This window comes from Denticeps clupeoides, chromosome 1, assembly GCF_900700375.1.
Source record: "Denticeps clupeoides chromosome 1, fDenClu1.1, whole genome shotgun sequence".
NCBI classification, from domain to species: domain Eukaryota; kingdom Metazoa; phylum Chordata; class Actinopteri; order Clupeiformes; family Denticipitidae; genus Denticeps; species Denticeps clupeoides.
Window position 1 is genome coordinate 12,125,298 of NC_041707.1, and position 24,520 is coordinate 12,149,817.

Consider the following 24,520-nt stretch of genomic DNA (forward strand, 5'->3'; position numbering starts at 1 on the left):
AGTAACTGCATGACGCCAGATGAATTAATCATGTCAGCCTTATGTTTATTCATTTTGGACTTATCTCCGAAAGCAGGCGGTCTTGATTGGCTTGTCCACTTGCCGATACCAGACACGAAGCTGCCGAAAGGCTGTGCACCCGAGCGGAGTAGCATTGCTAATGCTAACGCTAATGTCACTTATGAAATCACGTTGCCAATAGACTGACACAGGGGGGCCTGGTGAGAAGATGATGTTCTTATCTTCTATACGCGCACAGGTGTGTTGCTAGCGCAGAACGAACCTAAAAAGTTCAGAAACTTCCCAGCAGGATGTGGCAGATGAAGGAGGCGTTTTAATTATTCAGTGTAATTGTAGAATATTAAGAGATATTCTTGTGAATGGGGAGCCTAACATGCCTTCCCATGTCCTTGCTACAAATAGAACACTGTGCGATGAAAGTCATCCGTATTGCATCATACGGATGCCCTTGCCTCAAACGTGTCGCGACTGAGTGAACCCCATCCTCCGTGCCAGGACCGGCAGCCATTTTGAAGGCCACTGTATCTTTTGACAGACAGACAAGCCCTCGAACGTATTGATTTCCATCTCCGCCGAGAGTCCGACTGAAAATGAGAAGAGCGAGAGGGGGCAGAATTAAGAGGAGGGCATTGCCATGTGCAGCGTCACTTCACGCTTCAACATGACGTGGCGGGAGTTCAGCCACCCTCCATTCACCAGATAATTAAAGATAAATAAAACAAACACAAATGCCTCAATCCATCAGCACCCCCCCCCCCCCCCCTTTCTCTCTCTCTCTCTCTCTCTCTCTCTCTCTCTCTCTCCCTCTTTCTCTCTCTTTTCTCTCATTCGACCACCTCTATGAGCTCATTCCTACTTCAGATGGCGTCGTCCTCATTTGCATGCTTATCAAAGTGTTTTGACTATCCGACAGAAGCTGCTGAAAGAAGGTGGGATCATTAATATGTTAATTAGTCCTCTTGCAGCTTTCCGCATGGGCGTGCAAGTGATATCCTCAGACTCAGTGTTATTTACATGCCAACACTTCCAACACATATGCATCCTCACACTGCCGCTATAACGTATTTACATCACTACAAATATGCTAGAAATGTTTACCATGAATCACAAGCCAAGCTTTTTTTTTTTGCATTGGTGGTTCCTACCAGCCCTGGAACTGCTCTGTTTGATGAACCTGCTGGTACATTTTTATCCATAGCTTCTATAGGGGCTCATTCTAATTCAGGCATGTTCAAATTCAGGCATACAAAGTACAAAAGTTTTTAAGGTCTAAGCATTGTACTGGGTGAGATCCAGAATGACATAGAGTTTATCTGCATTTTTTATTTGTCAGCCTTCTGGGATCAGAAGAAATGTGACAATGGAAAGAAAAGCCAATTGTTTCTTTGGGTGGCTGAGGTAGTCAGCCACATCCTCAGGAGCCCTGTCCACCAAGACATGTTGTATCAGTTCTTGGGTTTGTTGGTCCCCAGATGTCTCATGAAGGAATCATGGTGGCAGTCAGCGGTGGGTACATATGTTTGATCAGGTGGTGTGTCCAGAGGAGGTGGTTCATGGGGATGTCCAGCGATGACCTCTTGGAGGAGGATCCAGTCTACAGTTAATGTGGGCGGCAGGGACGATGGCGATGGGGTGAGTGGGCTGTTGTCTCTTGTGTGTAGATTGGAGAGGGCATCTGCTTTTGGGTGCCTTGGAGGTACGGGAGAGTGTGGCCTAGCAGTTAATTAAGCAGCCCCGTAATCAGAAGGTTGCCAGTATTAATCCCGTTCCGCCAAGGTGCCACTGAGCAAAGCACCGTCCCCACACACTGCTCCCCAGGCGCCTTTCACGGCTGCCCACTGCTCACCAAGGGTGATGGGTTAAAAGCAGAGCACACATTTCTTTGTGTCAGCGTGTGTTTTGCTGTGTATCACTATGACCATCACTTCACTTTCTTTCTTTCTGTAGTTAAAGCGCGTGAACAACAATGCCCAACATACTTGTCTAGAGTTGCTTCCCAAATTAAGGGAGGTTCTTGAGGTCAGTGAGGACCAGTGAACCAACCAGTGAAGCCACTCCTTCAAGGCCAGTTTGTCCTGCTGCATGTCCTGAGAGCGTGCTGCTCTCCGTTGGAGTCACAGTGTGAGAGGTAGAAGAAATGCGGTTGCATTCGGGAGCATGATGAGGGCTGCGGTTTCTCTCCGTGGCAGGAGGAGTGCATGAGGCAGAGAGAGAGGAAGTGGCACCATCCTCTGAGTATTGATACAGGAAGGCAGCTGGCTGTAATTGGGTTCGATGAGCGTGGGTGGTCTCGGGAGTGGATATGATGTCAGAGACGGAGCCGGAATCGTTGTTTTGCTTGGCAACATTGAAGGCAAACACGAGGCAGAAGGGCAGTCCAGAATCATGGTCAAGGCAAAGGTAGTCGGAGTGAGGTAAAGACAATACAAAGAAAAGCTAACAACAGACATGGAATCAACATATGAGTTTCTGCAGTGTGCTGCCATCTTACGATGGTTGATGTCCTTCTGGATTGACGAGGTCAGAGTTGCCCCTGTACCCTGTGGTAGTCCAGTGAATGGGCGACAGCCATGATAGAGATGTTTTTTTTAGGGAATTGTGACCAAATTTTAATTTTATAAACCTTATATAGTTCAGTAGTTCTAAGGGGTTAACATAATGATTTAAGTCACTAATCATGCAGCAGAAGATGGTCAGTTTGTAATTGGGGCGACAAACTAGTGAGAGCTTAATTTGTAGCACGCAATGAATGGTACTGCATTGACAATTTGCATGGTGGAGCTAATTCCTTTTGGTGATATTTTCCCAATGATTCCAAGGAATGACAGAGGCTACTGGCTTTACTCCAGTGTCAGACACACACTGGCAGCAACCAATTAAATAACTCCAAACACAATGCAAGCACTGGCCATTGCCACCCAATGCAGCTCTAAGAAGTGACTAATGTGACAGTGTGGAGCTGAGCCTTATGAGAAATTTGGCAATAGACATGGCTCACATCAGATGGTGATATGGGGTAGACAGCATGCAACATATTTCAGACACAAGTTGCATATTGTTGCAGGACAGTCGAGCCTCATCTGTATCTTTAGCAAAAATAAGCTATCTATGAGATTCATTATTTATAGGAGAATCTATTTTAAATGCATGACAAAAAAATGTGTCTGGCTTGAGGACGTGGCAGCCAGCCAGCATTCATCCTGCATATCCGGGGACTGAGTGTATATCCAGCCTACTCAGGGCCAGGTGTAATTATTACTTTCATTTGGAGCGTGCTACCCTGCTTCAAATGATAGACAAGTCCCATCCTTCCCCCCACATGGTCAACACGCCCCTCTGAATCAGCCGGCTGGAATTACAGTCCTGGAGAAGAGAAATTACATCTTTGATGGACCTTTGAGGGAGAAAATAGCAAAGGAGATGATGAATGGCAAACATGTGAAAAGAGCATGCACGAGAGAGAGAGAGGTGGATACCGGCAGTCTAGTAATTATGAAAGGAATTAGTCTCCATCAGTTATGGGTTTGGGTTTGGATCAGTGATGGCAGTCATGGCCAGTCAGAGCTGAAGAACACCAGAAAACACACATAAAGTCAAAATTCAGAGCCTGTGAATCCAGATTCATGTTCCCCATGAGGAGTAAGATTAGGACTGGAGAAGCTGCTTCTTAGACATAGTATCTTAGTAAATATTTATATTAATATGTATATATACTATCAACCCATATATTTTCTCATTCAGGTCAGGGTAAGTAAACGTTGAAATCAATCCCAGCAATTATTGAGTGTATGGCAATAATATCCCCTGAGTATATGTTTTGCTCTGTGCCGTTTAGGGTCTCAAATTCATAATAATGATGCTTTCTAAAGAAATCACAAAAAGTCAACCAACCACTGGTTGGACTGAGATTAATGAAGAGGCCATATGCACATTTCAGAGGGTTCTCAAAACAATGAGGGTTTTTTCCTCTTCACCATGAGGACACATGCAAACACACAGGCAGCCACTTGCACACACTAATTCCCCTTTTAAGGCCCCAGCAAAGGGTTGAAGTGGCCTAGAAGAGATGGACGTGAAGAGTTGTCATTGCTACCCATTCCTGTGAGAGCACTGAAGTTCCAGGCCCTTCACCTACAGGCAGAATGACCTCAACAAATCTGTCCGCACACAGGCGTCCTTCTCCACATCCATTACAGCAGCAATCCTCTCTGAGCACCTTACTCCAACCCTGCAATTTCAGCAGGCACAAGACACAGGCCCCTGCCTCTGACCCCAACAAAACCTTCCTGGCAGAGAGACAGCTTACTCTCCAGAGATAGTCTACTCTGCCTGAGCATAAGAGCAACAATCCTTCCTGAGCACCTTTTCTACTACCCTGCAATTTCTGCCGAGAGAATAATCATTGTTCAAAAAAACGGCCAAAACGGGTCTTAAATTCTCTAAGCTCTGCCCAGTCCTCCTCTTTCTGTTCTTGCAGGAAAATGGAAGGATGGTGTCCTCCCTTCTTCTAAAAGTCCTGCTTTTTCCCCTATGGCGTCATTAAATGTATTCAGTGTGCTCAGCTCAACCCAGGGGCCATCTTTTAGGGCTGCTTTGAAAAGGGGCGAGAGCCCAATTAGACGAAACCGAAGAAGGAGGAGTGTTTTAATGCATGTGGGAAATGCCAGCCTTCAAGCAGTAATGAAACTTGAAAAAAATACATTTAAGCGAGACTTGCTAACCTAAAACTCATTTGCTATGACAAACATCTCAACTGCATCAGTAGCTTCAGGTATCACAGACAAGGATGTGGGGTGCACTAGCAGCTGTCAAGGTGGGTTCAGAACGCTGGCGTTTGAGCTGGGGTTGTGCAGAAGTGGAGGGAGCACCAACCTCAGAGTAGTTGTACTGGAAGGAAGCTGGCTGTAGTTGGGGTCGATGAGCTAGCTTGGTTTCGGGGGCAGATGAAGCATCATAGGCGAACGTGATAGATATCAACAAATGAGTTCGCATTGATCTACCTCCCCCCCTTTATACTGTTTGTCTTCCCTTGCCCTTCTGGGTCAAGGTGGCTTTGGCGCCCTCTGGTGGCTCGGAGGGCAAGTCGCAGCCACAACATCAGAAGATCTTCAGGGACACAGAAAGGTACATGGGACAGTGTCTGGTCCACAGTAAAGGTTGTAGTTAGTGTATTTGGCATTTTATTCCCTTTAAGGGCCTTAAGAATAACCATGTTCAGATCCCATACTGGGATCCGAGAAGGGTTTGAATGCCTTCCCCTGTTTCCGTGGGTTTACTCATTGAGCTCTAGTTTCATCAGTTCATCAATATGCAATTTAATTCTAATTTATGCTTACTTTATGGACAAAAATAAGGACTTCAGCCTCAAAGGTTTTGACCAATAAAGTCGAAACACCATTTATGTCTCTGCAATACGTCCACTAGAGGGCAGTTTCAGAGTTCACGGATATTGACTATGTAAATAATAGGTGCTGGTAATGTATAACTTTTGCATGACTGCTTCCGATATTTGATGGTATGACACTGGATACATTCAGTTCATAGAAGGGGACAGATAAAAGATCTCCTCAGTCAAAAATGAAAAAGAAGCCTTATGTTTCCTTCATAAACAGAACCACATCGCCACCTGTTTGTGTGCAAACCCCCACAAATTATCATTCGCACACATGGAAGGATTCAAACGCACAATGCAGCCTTCTCTGTCAGTGATGTTTTGGGTGACATTTAGTTTCTAGGTTGCACACGATTCTCCATAAATGAATCATGAGGAAATCTGTGAAAGCTGAATAATTCATGTGCTCAGAGGTAAAAACAAAGAGCCGCTGTTATTATTTGTTAATAAGACAGCGGGATAATTAGGAAGCATCCGATCGCTACCTGACAGTCCTGTTTTTGAAACTACTGCATTATCTCAACTGTATGACTTTGTAGTCATCTGTGCATCAGACGACAATCCACGCTAGTAAGCTACCGATGTGTGTAAATATAGTTCTTGATAGCTAAAAATGGACACACATGACCATTGTGTGTTAACTCATTAGTATGACCGTTGCATGCAACAAAAGACTGTGAGTTCACTTCCATTCACGTTGGCCATCTAGGGTATGAGATAATGACCGTCCAGTGGTTAATGCTCTGGCGAATGCTCTGCATGATTCAGAGGGGCTTTGGTGTCACCCCAGGACAGTCTCTCTGTGACATCTTCAAACACCATTACCAAATATTCTAGGAAACGGCGGAAAATCAAGTTCAACGTATGTGAACACAGACACACTGAGCACGCACTCACACCTCCAACGTTCCCCTCCGTCCCCCACTGAATGATGGTAATTAACGTCGGTCGAGATGCTCGTGCTCATTACTCCGAACAGTGGTTGAGCATTGACGTTTGGAGGCTCAATGTAGGACTCTTTTATCGGATTTCAGTTGGTTTGTAATTTCTCTTGATTTATTTATTTATAAATGTTTTCGTATTTGATTTGATTTTCCTCTCGTCTCCCTCTCCCTGTCTCCGTGCACGTGATAAAGCGTGTGCTGGACTCTTGATTGCCATTGCTGCAGCTGGGTCTGAATAATTGCCTGTCTTAGCAGGAACACGTTTAGGCGCTAAAGTTGAGTGCTCTCCCCCCCGTCTCTCTCCCTCACTCTGTCTGTCTCTCTCTCTCTCTCTCTCTCTCTCATTGCCACCCCCTCTCCTGCACACACACACACACACCCCACCCCGATGTACACCTCATTTGGATTCCGCCGACAGCCTGGGGCCTGTATTATTCATGCCTTGACAGATAGCGCTCACTAAAAGCATTGGCACGCAGCCAGGTACTGGCGCGCCGATAGCGGAGCGTTGCACCTTGCTGGCTGAGAGGGCGGGAGGGAGGCTGGGAAATTAAAAAAAAAAAAGAGGGCATTCTACCGCCGTATCCCTACCCGCACTGTCTCTCTCGCTCGCTCTCCTCCCGACACCCACCCACGCACGACCATCCAGCCAGTCGGCTCCTTGTGCAAATCTAGATAAGGTCACATTAATCAAAATCTGGCCTGTCACCAGCGCCACCCCCCGGTCCCATCCACCCGCCCTCCTCAAAAGGGCCCCCACTATGCCATCAACCCCCCTCTGTGGCGTGTCTGTCACTGCCACCCAAATTTCCATATTTAATTGGTGGCTTAATTCGATCGAGCTTTGTTACTGTATGCTAGGAGTGAAACTGCTCGGAAAGGACGGCTGAACAATGGGCGCTGCTCTGAGGGTCTAATCAAGTCCTATTGTAATGTGCTTGGTATGAGGTTTGGTAACAGCGTCTGAATTCTCGGCCCACCATGTTGGTAGGAATGGATACGTCCGTCTTAGTCTTTTGGAAGCTTTTCCCTTCCTCACGCTATTGTTTATCAAACTCATTTACGTGAAGCTTTCGTCATTTTTTTTTTTATACTAAAGACAATTGAACTTAAAATGGCTAAACCGGCCCTTCTGTATTAATTGAGTTTACATTCTTTTTAAAGAATTTAAAATGTATGTTTGACAAGCCAGACACCTTCCAGTGCAGTAATGTTCTGATAAACAGGTGGTGTTTATGCTTTGTCTGCCTTTTTTCCTTTCTCTCCCTCTCATTTTTTTAATCTGCCTTCTGTAGAAAAATACATCAAAGGGAATAAAAGATCATGTGTAGTGAGTGCTAAACATGCCAGCTTATGGGGGGGGGGTGGAGGCAGCTGCTGTGGGCCCTCCACTGGCCGGGCACCGCGTGACCCCCTCACCCCTACCCCACAGAGTGCCCTGCCTCGTCCATGCCTGCCAACCAAATTACATCAATGTCAGAGGGGCCAGGCGAAAAAAGCATGAGAGCCAAACAAAAACAAGCGAGCAGGGGCTTTGGCGGCGCCTGCTAACGGCTGGACTGGATTTTAAGGCAACCCGAATTTATGATGCGAGGGGCGGGCACAATTTAAAAAGAAAAACCTGATTTAATGGGTGGGGGAAGTCGTTCGCACATCACCTTCATCCGGTGGTGAATATTCCGGTCCTGATGGGAACGCTGTGTTCCAGGACAACATTGCCACCATCCATTGGAGCGGATGGCTGGTTGATAAAAAAAAAAAAAAAAAAACTTCATTCACTCACAGTCATTAACCCATCTATGTTTTTTCCCCGGGTCTCAATAATTAACCACGGCACGTGGAACATCGTCTGCAAGTCACCTCACCTGGGTGTTGGGAGAGTGAATTTTCTTCACCGCATGCAGCACCCAGAGGACCCAGGCTAACACCTGCAAAGTAATTAACTCAGAGTCCTGAGGTGAGATTTGGGAGGATGCTGTGCAGCCAGAGCGAAAATGCCGTTAGCCCATGGCTAAGCCCAATGTGGATGTGTCAGTTTGGATTTGTGTCACGTTGGCTTCATATCAGTGTCACAGTCATCCATCTCAGGGACCTCCATGTTGTTGTCCCTATGGGCCAACATCATCCGTCTCCCCTCTCTCCTCCTTCTCATTCTCTCTCTGTCTTTCTTTTGGTGAAATTTTGTGAAGGGATTGTTAGTGGAAGCAGTTGCTGCGCTCTGTTGTTACTGCAGCTTCTGAAAGCTTTACTCTGCTCCTCCTCGCTCCTGGACAAGCCCAGGATCTGCTTTGGTCCATCTACCTAAACCCAGGTTTTTGGAACTTCATCTATTTGTATAGTTATTTCTTGACATTGACACATTTCTGTCCATCTGCATTATTTTATAAACTCAGATTTTGAAACCGTTGCCCTTTGCAATGCTGCAATGCTGCAGTTATTAGAAGTTGTTTTGTGCAGAGCATTGTGAACTTCAGAAAGTTTGCAGCACAATAAAAAGCTTGGCCGGACACAGTTGAGAGCGCTGTGGAGTGTGGAGTTTTTTTTTTTTGGGTGAACGCCCAAATTGCGGAAGCTGGTGGATTCTCCTGCAGAAAGGCGGCAACTCTTTTGTTTGACTCTTTGGGTGGAGAAGCCTGTCAGGTCTGAAATCACCCCGTTCTCTTCCCCTCTCGCTCTCTCTCCCTGACTGGCTCCCCGCCTGTCTGCCTGCCAGGATGGCAAATTCCATTTGGATTTCTGCAGCATATCTCCATGGCAACGGCACTATTGTCACACGTGCCTATAGATCCGTTTGGAAAGGGGCACAGCGAGAGGTGCCCTCCCCAGCAACTCTGCAGAAGAAAGGGATGGGAGGGGGGATGAAAGCAAACCCCCCCCCCCCACATCCCGAGCAACCCCACATCACTTAGACAAATATCCGACGATGCTAATGACAGGCTAAAGCTCGGGCCCCTGCAGAGAACAGGCTTTAATATGAACTCTAATAAAGCCACTTTTTAGGGCTGTCAGATTCCTCTGCGCCAGCTCCCGGATTCCAGCACACAATTCACGTTTCTGCGTTCTGTTCTGAGCCATCTGTAATTTTAACACCGATGCCACTGCTGTATTTTTTTTTTTTTGTTATGTGGCATGTGTGTTTAATAAGGTTTTTCTCTGTAATGTTTGGAAATGTGTGTCTGAACACACAGCAAGGGCATAACCATAGACATGTATATATTAGGGCTGTCAATCTACGAAAAATGTAACTAATTAATCACACGTTTTGTCATTAATTATTCATAACTAAAGCTTGCATATTTAAATCTGTGAAAGAGTAACATGTGGGAAAGAGGCTCACGATGCGTCATATGAATCAGACTTAAAACTTCTTCACTGTCCTTCTCTATGCCTATGTAGGGATTGTCCCTGGCTAGGATGAATTTCAGAGGTCAGACCCAACGTGGAAGTAAACTTAAGACGGTAAACAAAACACATGGCTACACACCTCTCCTACACATAGCTGGGTGACAACTATGCAAGTTCCTTGCAGACTCCATTTATGATTCTTGGCTTATTGTAATGTGTCTTATCAAGAGAAATGTACAGTATTTTTATTATTAAAATGACATTTTCTTACAATTTATTGTGTCAGTAAAAAGGGGCTTTTTTCATTTATGTGTTATTAACATCCACAAACACAAACATCTGGATAAGACACGGTCCAGCATCCAGACAGGTTCCCCTAGGATCTAAACTGGTTAAGTGTGGGACCTCCATGCTCCAGCATCACAGCCCCAAACCTCAACACGTCTCAGAGTCAGCAGCAGAACGGTGAAATAATAGTAATGATGAAAAAATGAAGTACAGTGAGTGCGTCTTGCACAGAACCCTGATTTCCTGTGCTTTGCATCCCTCTGAGTCGAGTGGCGGGGGGGACGGGTCTAATAATAGTGCTTCCGTTTCCACTCACACACAATGCCTACAGGATGTTTTATTCAAATGGCACTTAATTACCTGTGGAATTTTAATTGCCTCACCCAGCAAGTGGGATGTGCATACGCGCGTGAACTTAGACGCGTGCATTCGCCGATGTTTCTGTGCGTGTGTGTTGTTGCCCTTATTCGCCTAATTTCAGTCTGCTGTTGCATGTTTGGTCTTCTCTGCTCTGATGATGGACACTTTTCTTTTTGTTTTCGTCCATGAGGCTATGTCAGCGTTGAACCAGGCGTATGAAATGTGCATGATCAATAATCAACCCTGTCCAGGCGTATTAATATGCCGCACCAACTGCTCCCGAGCTGCAGAAACGCAGGGATCTCGCCCAAACTCTATTTGTGTAATGCATCTCGAGGGTATCCTTGGGTAGCTGACGGACAGGACATGATTGGAGGAAAAGGGTGTGTCTCCTCTCACCTCCCCCTTTTTAACCACATGCACATAAACACACACACACTTACACACAATCCCATCCTGGAGGGACTAGCCCTTGATTTATGTGGAGCGCTCTGGTAAGGGTATGAGTGGCATTTTAATGTGTTTCTGAAATGTTTGGTCACAGGCACTATTGATCATAGTGCAGAGCAGTTCTCCCTGGAGAGGTGGCGGTGTGGGAGGGGTCTCTGCTTCAGGGTCGAAGGGAGGAGAGGATTGGGAAGGTGTTTTATTTATTTATTTAGAGACGGAGCGCTGTCATCCCAGGAACAGTTTCGGTGCACTGGATCAGATTAATGAAATGATGGTGGGGGTGGTAGGGGTCAGCCTATTAACTAATCCCCGCGTCCGTGGAGATTGAGGCTGCCGGGCTGGACTGTGTCTGACTGATGGATGCCGGTGGTTTGGCCTGGAGTGCTGAGCACCTTGTGTCTGGATATAAGGGAGGCTGGAGTGGTTCCTAAATCAAAAAAATCCCAAATCCTGTTTGGAACAGACCAAAATGCATACAGGAAGTAAATGATTTAGTTTTTTTCTCGGTTTTATTTTGCACTGTAAGCTCAAGTCAGTGTAACGCCTCAGTTTCCAGGCCAAGATCTTGACAGGCAGTATAAGGGACGTCACAAGAAGATAGAATACAGATCTTGAATTCTACTACACTGCTGCATGAAAATATAAATTGTCCCATTTTCCAGATAAGCACGGCTCTGTCCGCCACACTCCCTTGCCTAAAAACACTGTGGTGACCTTGAGTGGGTGAGACCTCCGATTCAGTGCCAGGTTTTTTTCTCCCCCAGAAGCGTCTAAAACCTTCACGCCTCCACTGACAGTCATCGCCGCAGAGTGCGGTTCACCCACGGTCCTCAAACCTAATGTCATTTATTTGTTCATATTAAGGCCAATCCCTCGGTGAGTGGGCAGGGATAAACACGTTTGGCCTGTGCGAATGTGAATCAGGAGCATTTCACAGCTGAGTACCTCCTAACTGAGCACAGTGCAGGCATGGTTTCATCCTCTGACAGGGCCTGTCTTCACCCCCCCCCCCCCCCTCCTCCTATTCCTCCTGGCGCATGGTACCGGTGTGCATAAGCCCAGGAGACATGGGACAGTATTGACTGCCCCTGCGGTTCCACACTTAGAATGGATTAAGTGCATGTGATCAATAGTCCAAGTGAATACACAGATTATCAGATTCCTGCACGTGCTCTGTCTGCTAACTAAAAATACTCGTAGCTCACAGTCTTTAAAAGTACGGTACCTGCGTGTTTTATTGGATGCTCTTAAATCTGTAGGCGCAATCTGTGTTGCATGCAGTGATGGGATAGGCCCGGGGGGTTGGGTGTGATTGACACCCTCAAGCTGCTCTGGGGTTCTGTGGTCTCAGTCTGCAGTTTCGAGGTTAGGAACCCATCAATCAGCTGTAGGTTTGTGATGGTCCGAGTAATTATGAAAGGGAGAGGAGCTGTACAGTGGCCCAGTGAGGATTTTACAATTGAATTTACTGTTATGTAAATGCTTGTGTAAGATGTATTCCCTGCTTTTCTGAGCGCAAATCTTTTTTTTTTTTTTGCAGTACTGTCTCAATTCTCTGATAAGTGTTTGACCTTAACTTGAAAAAAATAGATCACATTCATGGGGAAAAAAGGTTTTTTGTGTGTTGTTTCCTCGCCCTGTGCAATTTCCATAATCAGCATTCAGAGTGCAGTGTGACATCAATCACTTCAGACCTCTCGCTAGTCGCTGAACAGTATAAATTGGTGTAGCAATGCCTGTTGGTAAGATCTAAAGCAATGACTTTTCTGGAAAGAGTAATATTTTACATCCTGAACACTTGCTGGTCCGAAGATCAGTAAATAATGGTAGACATAAAGGCAAAGGCATTACCAAATTTTAAATGGTAAGAATAAATTGATTTAAATTACCGTAAACCTGGCCAGTTTGGCAGGGAAAAGCAGTGTGTACTCTTGTCTCTTCTTGACCACCGTATGCAGCTCTGAATGGCCTGGCCCATGGTGCGTAAACAGCGCCGCAGCAGAAGCCAGGGCACCGGCAGTCGCTGAACAGACGAGGTCGTTAAACGCTTTTCCTCTTATCTCTCCCCCCTGCAGTGTCTATGGCTGCCCGCTGGCCAAGAAGAGGAAAACACAAGACAAGCAGCCTCAGGAGCCTGCCCCCAAGAGGAAGGCCTTCCTAACCCACTTAAATAACTCCTCCATGGAGGAATGCTACGAGACAGACGGCACGGAAGACATGGAGGAGAGGGTGGAGGATGATGAGGAAGAGGAGGAGGATGAGGAAGAGGAGGAAGAAGATGAGGAGGAGGAAGAAGAGGAAGAGGAGGTAGTCTACTCAGAGGACAATGAGGAGGAACATGTAGAGCAGGATGAAGGTGAGGTGGAAAGAGCAGTAGAAGAAGAGGAGGAAGAGGAGGAGGAAGAAGTTGCACAAGATGAGGAAGAGGGCCAGGAGGAGGAAGAGGAGTGTGAAGAAGGAGACGAAGAGGAAGAAGAAGAAGATGAGGATGAGGAAGATGACGAAGAATACGAAGAGAAGAATCAGGAACCAGGTCAGCAGATTTGTCTACGACTGTTAAATTAGACTTTGTTTTAAGCTATGTAAATAAATAGTTAATTTCTTACAAATACCCAACTTTAATGCTGTAACTTGAGTTTATCAATTATATTTGTATGCATTTAGTTATCTAATTATTTGCAGTAATTATTAGTATATTTATATGTATACTTGTTGTGCCTTACTACTGGGTAGTTCAATATAAAGTTATGTAAAAAGCCATACAAGCAGTTTTAAAACTTGCCATGTAATGAACAGGACACAGGAAACTAGTCTCACCTGTAAAAACAAACTTCCACAATAAAATTCTGTGAATTCTATAATCATTCAGACAAAAGTATTGCAACAAATATTTCAATGTATAAAGTCAAAATTGTCCAACACTTCAATAGTGTCTATGCAATACCAATATATGCAACTAAAATGACCAAGATGGTGTGATGCACGCAACGTGATGCAGAGGAGAACAATATAACTGATCTAAAAGCTACATGAGTACTGTTAAGTTTAACATATGATTGCCAGTACTAAGAGTTAAAATGTCTGGGTTATGTTAAAAATTTGCTTGGATTTTAATTGAAATTAGTATAAATTTTACATTGCGAAAGGTAACTGTGTTTCAAAACCTTCTGCAAATTTTTTTTTTTAAATACGTTGAACTTAAATGATGTTCCACATTGTCTGAGTACCCATCTTAAATATTAGGACAAGTAAAAGTGCAAATATTACAGACATTTTTAAGCATTTAGGTCTCATTTTCCCGAAAATCACCCAATCTGTGGAATATTTGGACAATTGGAAGTTCTGATCAGAATAGCTTTAGCTGAGTTATACATGTTTTGGCTGTCAAAACATCAATATAATAATATATTTTAAATTAATTAATTATGATTAATAACAATTAGTTATTAAAGCACAAATACACTTTAAATCACATCACATGGTAGTGTGTGAGTTAAAATATTTTGGCCTGGTTTTGCCCGATTTTCACTCTCTGCAGCCCTGAAAAAAAGACACACCCAGACACACCAGGAGTACGTCCTTCCTGCGTGTCTTCATTTGTAAATAAAAGTTATGCAGGGTTTGCATCAGTACAACTTCAGTTTCATTTTTTTTTTTGTTCCTAAATTATTGGGTCAAACTACACACACATATATTGTGGTACAACATTGATTCAGCGATTGCTGTTCCTCATAGGAAGGTCACTGTAATCTGAGGTGCCACGAGATGGTATGAGGTACGACCTTCAGCACCATCTCAGTAACAGGCTAAAAACAGCGCAGCCTCACACTTAGTCTTTCACAAGCGCACCCTCTCTTGCACGCCGTCTCGTGAAGATGACAGCTTTAACACCCACTGGTCTTGGTGTAAACTGCACAACCTGATAAAGACACCTACTACCCCTGTCTACCTACCCCAAATAAAGAATTTGCATCTTGTTGCATGGGGTGCGAAGGGAGCTACGCTAGATGCTAATCCTGATGCTGCAAATTGGTGCAGCAGAATTTAGCCCCAAGAAAGTGTTGGTGTTGGTGCTGCTCCAGCTCCTTCCTGCCAATCCGGTCTGTCTGCTTCTGTCTCTTAGGATTTTTTTTTTCATGGTGTCATCTGATTCTAACACACCAAGCACCACTTTTGGCAGACCTTAGATTAGCGCCAGCCCCCCTGCCTGATCTGCCTTGACACCATCCTCGAGTCCAGTTGAGGACGGAGTTCTTGCCGTGAACCATTAACCCAGCCGTGTACCTGGCAATCCCACCTGAAGTGTAAATATGTTTCAGCTGTCTGTGCCAAGCTGGTGGAAAATGGCAGCTCAGTAACGTAACCAATGCATCTGCAGACAAGCAGATCTGGCAGGGCAGTGGTGGCCTAGCGGTTAAGGAAGCGGCCCTGTAATCAGAAGGTTGCCGGTTCGAATACCAATCCGCCAAGGCACCGCCTTGAGCAAAGCACCGCCCCCGCACACTGCTCCCTGGGTGCCTGTCATGGCTGCCCACTGCTCACTAAGGGTGATGGATTAAATGCAGAGGACAAATTTCACTGTGTGCACTGTGTGCTGTGATGTGTATCACATGTGACAATCACTGTCACTTCACCTTTACCTTCAGCTTTATTTGAGCAAAAGTGATCTGGTCACAGTTAAAAAGCTATGTCTGCAATGCCGTGTAATAGCATAGTGCATACTTTCGAACTGCTTAGGGGTTTTGTAAAATGTTTGTGAAAGCAGTAGAGTTGAAACACATAGATGATGCCCAACACATCAAGAAAGGAAGTATATGCCTTGTAACACAAGGCATGAAACAGAAGGCATTATAATATATAATTCCAGGTGATAAATTGGGGGTATATATGTAATATTATAGTTTGCTTTCTTATTATATGGTGTATTAATTATTTTCTAGGCTAAAATGTTTATGTCAGACTTTATCAGGTGCATTGTTCACGGCATAAAATATTGCCCCCACAACGGAGAAAGAAAAACCAACAACTTCACACACGAAATGCTCGTATTTTCATACCCCTCCCATCCTCAGGTTGAGAGAAGTAGCAAGATTGAAATCTTCTGAATGGAGCTGAAGTGGCATTGTTATCACTTCGCCACGTTTCCAGTGGCGCGAACATTGCAGCGTTGCTAATCCAGCCAATTCAGAGCTGCAGTCTCGCTCGCCTCTCTACAGCCCCTTTGCCTTTGTATACCTTGATTGCTCTTCAAATTGCTTTTTTTTGTGGCACGGTTTGAGCCATCGAAAATTAAACCACAGACAGGCAAGGGAAATCTGTGCTTGTGTGTGAACCCTTGTTTCTTGGACTATATTCAAATGTGGCACAAGTCAGATTTTTGTAGCTCATATGTGATTCAGATCTTTTGAATTCAGATTTTGTCTATTTCAATATAGTGACCCTACTCAGATACTGTTGACATTTATTTTGCAATATGACCTTTTTTGTGCAACTTGTGTCACCCTAGATCATCACTTAATGTTGACCTTGACATCCTGAAATTTTGGATAAAATCTGATGCCATGTTACTGCTCTTTTCCACAGTCACAGAGTCTAATTTAAGCACAAAACCAATACTGATCAAAAACATGTATGTGTTTCCTAAAATGTTTTTAGCAATTAATAGTTAATTCCAGAAACGTATGTATTCTGTGTTTTCTGCAAGGTAAAGTGTTGGAATCAACCCTTCATTTAGACAACTAAGTTTGATTCATTGGAATTGTCAGAATTTCCACATTTCTGTCAGTCACTTTTGTCCATAGTTTTAAATGGAGAATGTCTAGTTCTCAATTGTGAAATGAAAATGTTCAGTGTGTGAAATAGAAATAAACAGTTAATGTCAAATGAAAAATGCAAATGTCACAATCAAACTAAATCCAGTTTGATTTTTTCTGACAGGGGATGATCATCTGAACAATGGCTACACCAAGTCTGGCCAGACAATAGAGAAGGACGACAACAACAATGATGAGTATGACAATTATGACGAGCTGGTAGCCAAGTCACTACTGAACCTGGGGAAGATTGCAGAGGATGCTGCCTACCGAGCCATGACTGAATCAGAAATGAACAGCAACTCCTCCAATAGCGCTGAGGAAGAGGAGGAAGAAGAAGAGGAGGAAGAGGATGATGATGAAGAAGAAGAGGAAGATGAAAATGAAGGAAGCTCAAGGAAAGGGGAGCTGAGCCTCGATGTGGACAGTGACGTGGTGCGGGAGACGGTTGACTCCCTCAAGCTTCTGGCACAAGGCCATGGTGCCGTGCTCTCTGATAATCTGGATGATCAGTCGTACGAGGAGGACGGCATGGAAAACGGTGATGGCAGAGGGGGTGGCATGAACGGGTGTGGTCGTGGAGGCCCTGAGCTAAATGGCGGGAGTATTGATGGAAGCCAAGGGAAGCCCATGAGCAATGGGCAATCAGTGGAGGAGAGTGAGGAGGAGGTGTGTCTGAGCAGCCTCGAGTGTCTGAGGAACCAATGCTTTGACTTGGCCCGCAAGCTGAGCGAGACGCAGCCCACCGACCGTGGCGCAGCCCTCGGGATGCCTCAGGTCCAGCATCAGTCCCACTTGGACAACCAGCTCCACCATTTGGGTTATGGGGACTGCCATCAACAGCAGCAGAGCCCGGAGGAACGCCGGGTGCTGGAGCGCAACTATTCTGACATGGTCAATCTGATGAAGCTAGAGGAGCAGCTCAGTCCACGATCCAAGACCTTCTCCAGCTGTGCACGGGAACACGATGGATACCAGGATCGTGACGAGGACACCACATCAGTCACGTCCGATCGCTCTGAAGAGGTCTTTGACATGACAAAGGGCAACCTATCTCTTCTGGAGAAGGCCATTGCTCTGGAGTCCGAGCGGGCCAAGGCCATGCGGGACAAGATGGCATCGGAGGCAGCCCGACGGGACAACATGAGACTCCATGACAACCATGGCCCCCGACATGGGTATGGAGAGGAGCGCAAAGCACGAATGCATCATGATGGCATGAAGAAGGCCTACTACCCAAAAGGTATTCTATATTTCCTTGTTGTTTTGTGTACTTGTGCATGCACTGTATTAAAAAAAAGTTTGCCAGTTGGCCAGGCATTGGCCAGGCATAACAAGGAACTGTCTTAATATGGATTCCTCAATATTCTTTGGTTAATAATCTCTCTAGAACTGCAAATATTGGCACAATCAGTGATTATAAATGCTAGCCTGATAAACGCATTATTTGAATGAAAATGCCCAGTGTGACCCCCTGGCCATTCACATCCTCCCTACTTTTTTTTTTTTCTTACAGTATAGTAGGGAGTAAGTTTCCAAATCATTTATTCAGCACTTTCCTCCTTCTTGAGGCAGCTTGGCTCACGTGCCACAACAGGGGACCTCCCAATGACCCCAGGACAAGTTTTTGTCAACCAATTTGAAAATTCTCATCTCCACAGACCTGGGGTTGCAGCTGCAGAAGCAGCTTATGTTGTTAAAATAGGCCGGCATGGCAACATCAGAGGCTTGGCTTGGCAGGCATAAGTAATGGCAATCTGCACGGCCTGTTAGGACAGCAAATCTCATCCTTGGGATGCAGTCGGTGATCAGGCTGCCTATTTTTATACCCAGGGAAGGGCTTTGCTGCAAAATATAGCCCTGCCACGGGAACCGAACCCCATTGCTCTGCTTGGGGATGTTACGCCCCAGGGTCATCGTGCCGTCACAGCCGGTGCCGAGGATCCTGAGTAATCTCAGCTGGAGCCAATTAAGCATGATTACTCAGGACTCCTTAAAAGCAGGTTGACAGCACCCAGTAGGGGCTGCGACATTAATGTGGATGTCTGTGAGACTTACCTTATGGTTTAATTTCCAGATCCTGTCAGTCGACACACGCGGGCTAGTTTTCGTTGGTTCCTCTTTGGCCCTCGTGCCATTTTTGTTTGTATTGTTAATAAAAACCCTTGTGCAAGATCCCTCCTGTCCTTCCTTCCCCCATCAGCCCTCGGTCGCAACAGGGGAGGCTTTTATTACTGAAATGACTCTTCTGCGGCATGGTACCCGCCAATGTAAGGTTTACTGGAATATTTGTTATAATTTTTTACTATCAATTTTTCCTTATTGTTCTATGCAGACACAGCATTTCTACAGCATTCATAATTAATTGTTTCACTGGAATTCATATTCATATTATTCCCTGCCAGTGCCCTACTCAGCATGTATGAGTTGCAGGAACTTCCGGGAGACTTGGGCTGTCTGGTCTTTGCAGAATTGTCTGTTTTTTAACTTATCATCTGTAAGGAGGTTCATGATGAGAATGCACCATCCCACTCCACTGCCCATCTTAGCCACATGCTGGGGCAGCCGAATCTCTCTACTGTCTGAATAATGAGGGACGCATGGCCATTACATCAGGATAACATCTCTGCCCGCCAGAGATAGCTGCATACGCTAGCTGACCAGGGCATTATGATTTATAAAAGTGTAGTGGGGCGACAGTTACGGAGGAAGGGCCTCCTCATGGCAGGCGTGAGGAAGAGATGGAAATTGAACAGTATCAGTATGACCGATAACGGACGACAGCACCACAGACTGCACATTAATTATCCCCAGACGCTATGGTAATGGAGGCCATTTGCTATGCAAAGCGCAGCCTGTCTTGAGCCACAATCGATATCCACCGGCTTCTAATATGCATTCCGCTGCTCCCATTTTTCTCTCGCTCTCCCTTTGTGCCGTGAAGCGACCATGCGCGGCGGCAGTGCTGGCGCCAGGACTGCGTGTGTGTGTGGTAATGGAGAGGTGTGTCTTCTTGCGTGTGTATACTGCTCTCTAATATGGCACCTGGGAGGAGGACAGATTTTTTTTTTTTTTTTGAGCGAGTAAAACAAGCAGACATTACTGTATTTTTTTGCCAAGATTTGTTTCTGGTCACCATCATTTGAAAATCAGAAATAAAAACATTTCAGTTTACCTAACCGTATTGTTCACATACAAAAAGTGCAGTTCTGATCTAAAGTTGAAGGCTTAAATGGACATTTGTTCTTAGTTGTGCTCATTTAAAACAGTAGGATATGCTAATCTGATAATGCGTCCATTCACCCAGCAACCCTTTCATTCTTTCTCTCACATTCACTTTCACCTTCAACTGTTATTGTCTGACATTCCACTTATGTCTGTTGTGTCTTTTTCCTCCCTCTCTGGCTAACTTTGGAATCATTGTCATGCCAAGCTAAATGATGCCCGTTACCGGGTTACACCACGTTTAAAATTTTAATCAGTGGTCTCTGTGGCACAGAGTATCAGAAAACCTCCCTTCTCCATATTCGCTTTCCTTTATACCCATGGACAGATGTGACTGAGATTCCCTGTTGCAGCACATGCAGTGGAATGCAGATTTGACAAGGAAAGTCTGCTCTGATCTGGAACAGACAAGAATACGCACACATAACTATCCCAAAAACCTGGGATGCTGGCATGTCTGTTCATAATAATTTTTTTATTGGCAGAAATTAAGATCCAGTATTTGGTATCTTTTGAAAGATAGAAATCTTGAACTGTCAAGGTGCCACTGAGCAAAGCACCGTCCCCACACACTGCTCCCTGGGTGCCTGTCATGGCTGCGCACTGCTCACTAAGGTGATGGGTTGAAAGCAGATGACACATTTCGTTGTGTGCATCTTATGTTCTGCTGCAGTGTTTCATGATGGGCAAGGGGCAGTGGTGGCCTAGCGGTAAAGGAAGTGGCCCTGTAATCAGAAGGTTGCCGGTTCGAATCCCGATCCGCCAAGGTTCGGGAGCAAAGCACCGTCCCCACACACTGCTCCCCGGGCACCTGTCATGGCTGCCCACTGTTCACTCAGGGTGATGGGTTAAATGCAGAGGACAAATTTCACTGTGTGCATCGTGTGCTGTGCTGCTGTGTATCACATGTGACAATCACTTCACTTTCACTTTCACAATGACAATTACTTCACTTTCACTTTTAATGTGACTCAAAAATTAAAGACTTAACGCTACCTAACCAAAAGTATATGTTTTATTTTAGGACAACATAGTAACTAATGATCAAATTAACAAAACGTGTGAAGACAGTGAACAGAAATTGCACAGAAGACAGGAGACTGGCTGGAAAGATGTATAAATGTTCAAACTCCTAACTTATTTTTCAGTAATTACATGTAATTAAAGTATGGGGATGGGTATCTGGAATGTGTGATTATGTTAATTTGCTGAAAAATTGAAGTTGGGATGAGAATGCAGCAATTTGTTACTGTAATTATCGTTCATCATTTGGTATTTGGTGCATGCACAGTTGAACCATATCATCATTGTGCAATGAGATTAACAATGAAGGAAATATGCAATGGGCGTTCATTTTCACAGGATACTTTTCAAAAGATAGTTACCTGCAAAGACAAAGATGCTGTTACCATAGTGAAGAGTTACAGTGTTTTATGATAGATTTACATATTTCCTCAGCTGGTGGCCCTCTACTTATGGCCTCTACCGAAAGTTATGCATTACTGCCAAGATGGACACTATTAGTTGCCATGGTAATAACCAGTTTCTGTCTCTATTCACTCTCACCCCTCCTTCTCTGTGTGTCTGTATTTGTGCATAGATTCTTCACGTTCTGAGAAGAAGGAAAGTCGATGCCCAACGCCCGGTTGTGATGGCACTGGTCATGTGACAGGGCTGTACCCCCATCACCGGAGCCTGTCTGGTTGTCCTCACAAAGACAGGGTGCCACCAGAAAGTAAGTCTTTTTGTTATTTTTTTATAATAATTTGATAATTTAATCCTTGCACAAGTGGCCTTCCTTTGCTTCCGCTGTAAATGAAGCACGATGAATCCCATCTTTTCCAAATGTTGCCTGCCATGTGACAGCCTGTGTTTGTCTCCTATTAAGGGTAGACATTAATGTCAATTCCTGCCATCTCTTTTGCATGGGTTTCTGCCTTTCCTTTGCTCTTTTTATGCTGCATGCCCATTGTGTTTGTGCTCAACCATATGAAATGAGATGCTTCTCAACAGACTTACGGAGCTATAATCAAAACTGAAATACTCAAATTTCTCCAAGATGGATTGTTTTGCTATTTTCTTTGGCCATATTTCTGCCACTGTGGTTGACTACGATTGAGAGCGCTTCATTGTTTTCTTCTTATTTTTTTATTTGCTCAATTAAATCCACTTGAATCAACATTAATTATAGGCACTTTGTGTGCTGGATAAGCCACGCTGGCAATCCACATTAGCTTTCATTGCTAAAAGTGTGATTTTGGAACCCCTCCGCTACATCCTTTTTGTTCTTCTTCACCTTTTGAAAAATCTCCCAGTAAAGCGTATTTTAATGAATAATTAACTTATGGAAACCATGGTGATGGCCCTAAATGACCAAGTCTGCAGTCAAAGGAAGTAATGACTTTAAATGACAGTCCAGAAATCCGTTTACATTGAGGATTTGCTTTGCCAAGAGGGCCCAGCTAATAATGAGTCTACCACTGAACTCCTGCCTGATTGGCCGATCGAAAGGAAAGGGCATATTTTAACCTTGGACCATATGGCCAAAACTAAAATATAGATTTGGAAAGTGAGGGAACGGATGCTGGCATAAGATATTGGATTCCTTTCCAGTTAAAGGGCATTCATTTTCTCCTCGTTCTCCTCATTCCAGCTTATTTTCATTTTTGAATTTTTAATATATTTTTTTAGTTTCATAGCTGTGCTGTTGCAGTTGGGTCTGTTTCACCCAAATCGAACAGGTGTTTATCATTTGACCTCTGTGCACTATACGCTCACTATGTGCACCCCTGCCCACACACACACACACACACACACACCACCCTGCAATCAGTTGAGAGCTTTAATGCCACTGAAAGGTGACCTGTTGTGAGTGTGGAGGAATATCGACAGCCCTCTGCTTAAAAATGCATTATCTGCAATGAAGCAGCTCCAGACCAGGTTTCCTCCTGTCGATTTGTGGTCAATAGTTGGCCTAGAAAGGACCCCAGTCACCCCACCAGAGGCAGGGGGGAGTATGTGTGCATAAAAAAACTCTTGCAAAGGTGACCCCCGGCAACGATTTCACATCTTTGTGTTTCAATAAGCTTTCCGCTTATGCATTTTAGAACAAAGCACCACTTCCGCTTAAGTTTCCTGCCCTGAAGTGCTCATCTATCATCTGCATGATGTGGAGCAGCCTACGTGTGTGACTCCTATCAACACTCAACATCTGCTGTGATATTTAATGCAATGGGGGTCTCGTCAGTTGAGGTAGCAGGTCTCCAGCAATTAGACCGCTCCATTGTAATTAATATGTCAGAGAGCACAGAAGGCACTGGTTGTGGTTTAAGTTGGTGATAATGATAAACCCGGCCAGGATCGAACAACCCCTGCCAGTGGCCCTTTGCACTTTGTGTGCGTCCTTCTGCACTTCCAGAACTCCTTCATCTAATTTGTACTTTAAAGTAAATGCAAGGAAGCATTAAAAAAAGAAAAATCTGACAGCACTTTGGTGTGAAGACATTATAAAGCATCTCCTTGTCTGTGATTGATTATCTGCATTTTGTGTTTGTTCCATTGTCTTGAATAATGAGTGGTTGGGCAGTAAGCATGATGCCCACCACACATACACATAGAACAGGAATTTGTTGTATCCATGCCAAGATGACGGCACCTAGGGTAGCAATGAGTTCAAGACCCCATTAAGTACACTTATGGTGTCTTCTCCCTTGTTGGGAGCCTGCCTTCATATTCTTTTGTCTCTACTTTGCATGCGTGCATGCGTCCTTCTATGTCCTTCTGTGGTGCACGCAAGTGCTATCTGTTCAGAGGCTAATTAAAATGACTAATACTCAGGCTTCTAACCTTCCCTATCTTCCACTTCCTTTTCTTGCCTGCCGTCAAGTTCTTGCAATGTATGAAAATGTTCTTAAGTGTCCTACACCTGGCTGCACGGGACGTGGCCATGTCAATAGCAACAGGAACTCCCACAGAAGGTGAGTGCCTGGTAGCAGTTTTTTCTCAAATGAACCACTCTCCTTTATTTCTTTTTCAATTTTCTTTCAATCTGAATACATTTCCATCCCATTCCTGAGTCAATATGTAAATATATCTTTTTCTAAATATTTTTTCCAGATTGTTTTCTAAGATTCTTTTTATATTGTTAATTTTTTTTGCTTGCACTAAATTATGTATAGGAAAATGTTTTCATCCTGATATGCCTTCTCTGGGTCAATAATGTTAGACTTTTAATTCCTTGAATACGTCATTGTTTAATCTCCCACCACTAGTTTATTTAATTAAGCAATTTTTGATCTAGTACTGGCAGATAATGTCATTATTGTATATCGAAAGACATTTTTTTTAAAAACAGATCAGCTCCCTGCAGGTAATAGAGAAACGGCATCTTTCACCTGCCACAGAGACAGCAGCTCTTTGCTGCTGGTGACAGTGGGAAGGCGTCACCCACAGCAGATGCTGTGGGAAGCAGGTCCTAGCAGCAGCCATTTGCACCTTCATGACACCCCAGTAAGAGAACACTGTGCCGCAGACGGAGGAAGTGCGGAGCGCTCTCTCCCTTCAGGCCCCGAGAACTCCTGATGATTGGCAGGATGTCTCGGTGCTGCTCGCAGCTACCGGAGTGACGCTCATGCCTACGCACTTGCACCTCACATTTCCCTCCACCTGAACTTGCCGCAGGC

At 44.7% G+C, this 24,520-nt stretch overlaps 1 protein-coding gene across 14 annotated transcripts in view; it reads left to right on the top strand.

Moving 5' to 3' along the window:
- Positions 1–24,520, top strand: part of myt1lb (myelin transcription factor 1-like, b) — a 79,672-nt gene that overhangs the window by 32,728 nt on the left and 22,424 nt on the right. For 13 of the 14 annotated variants that reach the window (XM_028988413.1, XM_028988860.1, XM_028989118.1 and 10 more), the window contains 4 exons: positions 12,876–13,333; positions 16,738–17,856; positions 21,439–21,573; positions 23,725–23,815. In XM_028988413.1, coding sequence (XP_028844246.1) covers positions 12,876–13,333; positions 16,738–17,856; positions 21,439–21,573; positions 23,725–23,815 — 1,803 coding nt within the window. Of the gene's footprint in view, positions 1–7,461; positions 8,315–12,875; positions 13,334–16,737; positions 17,857–21,438; positions 21,574–23,724; positions 23,816–24,520 lie in introns of those variants that run through there. The other variant, XM_028989367.1, reaches the window with a different exon arrangement.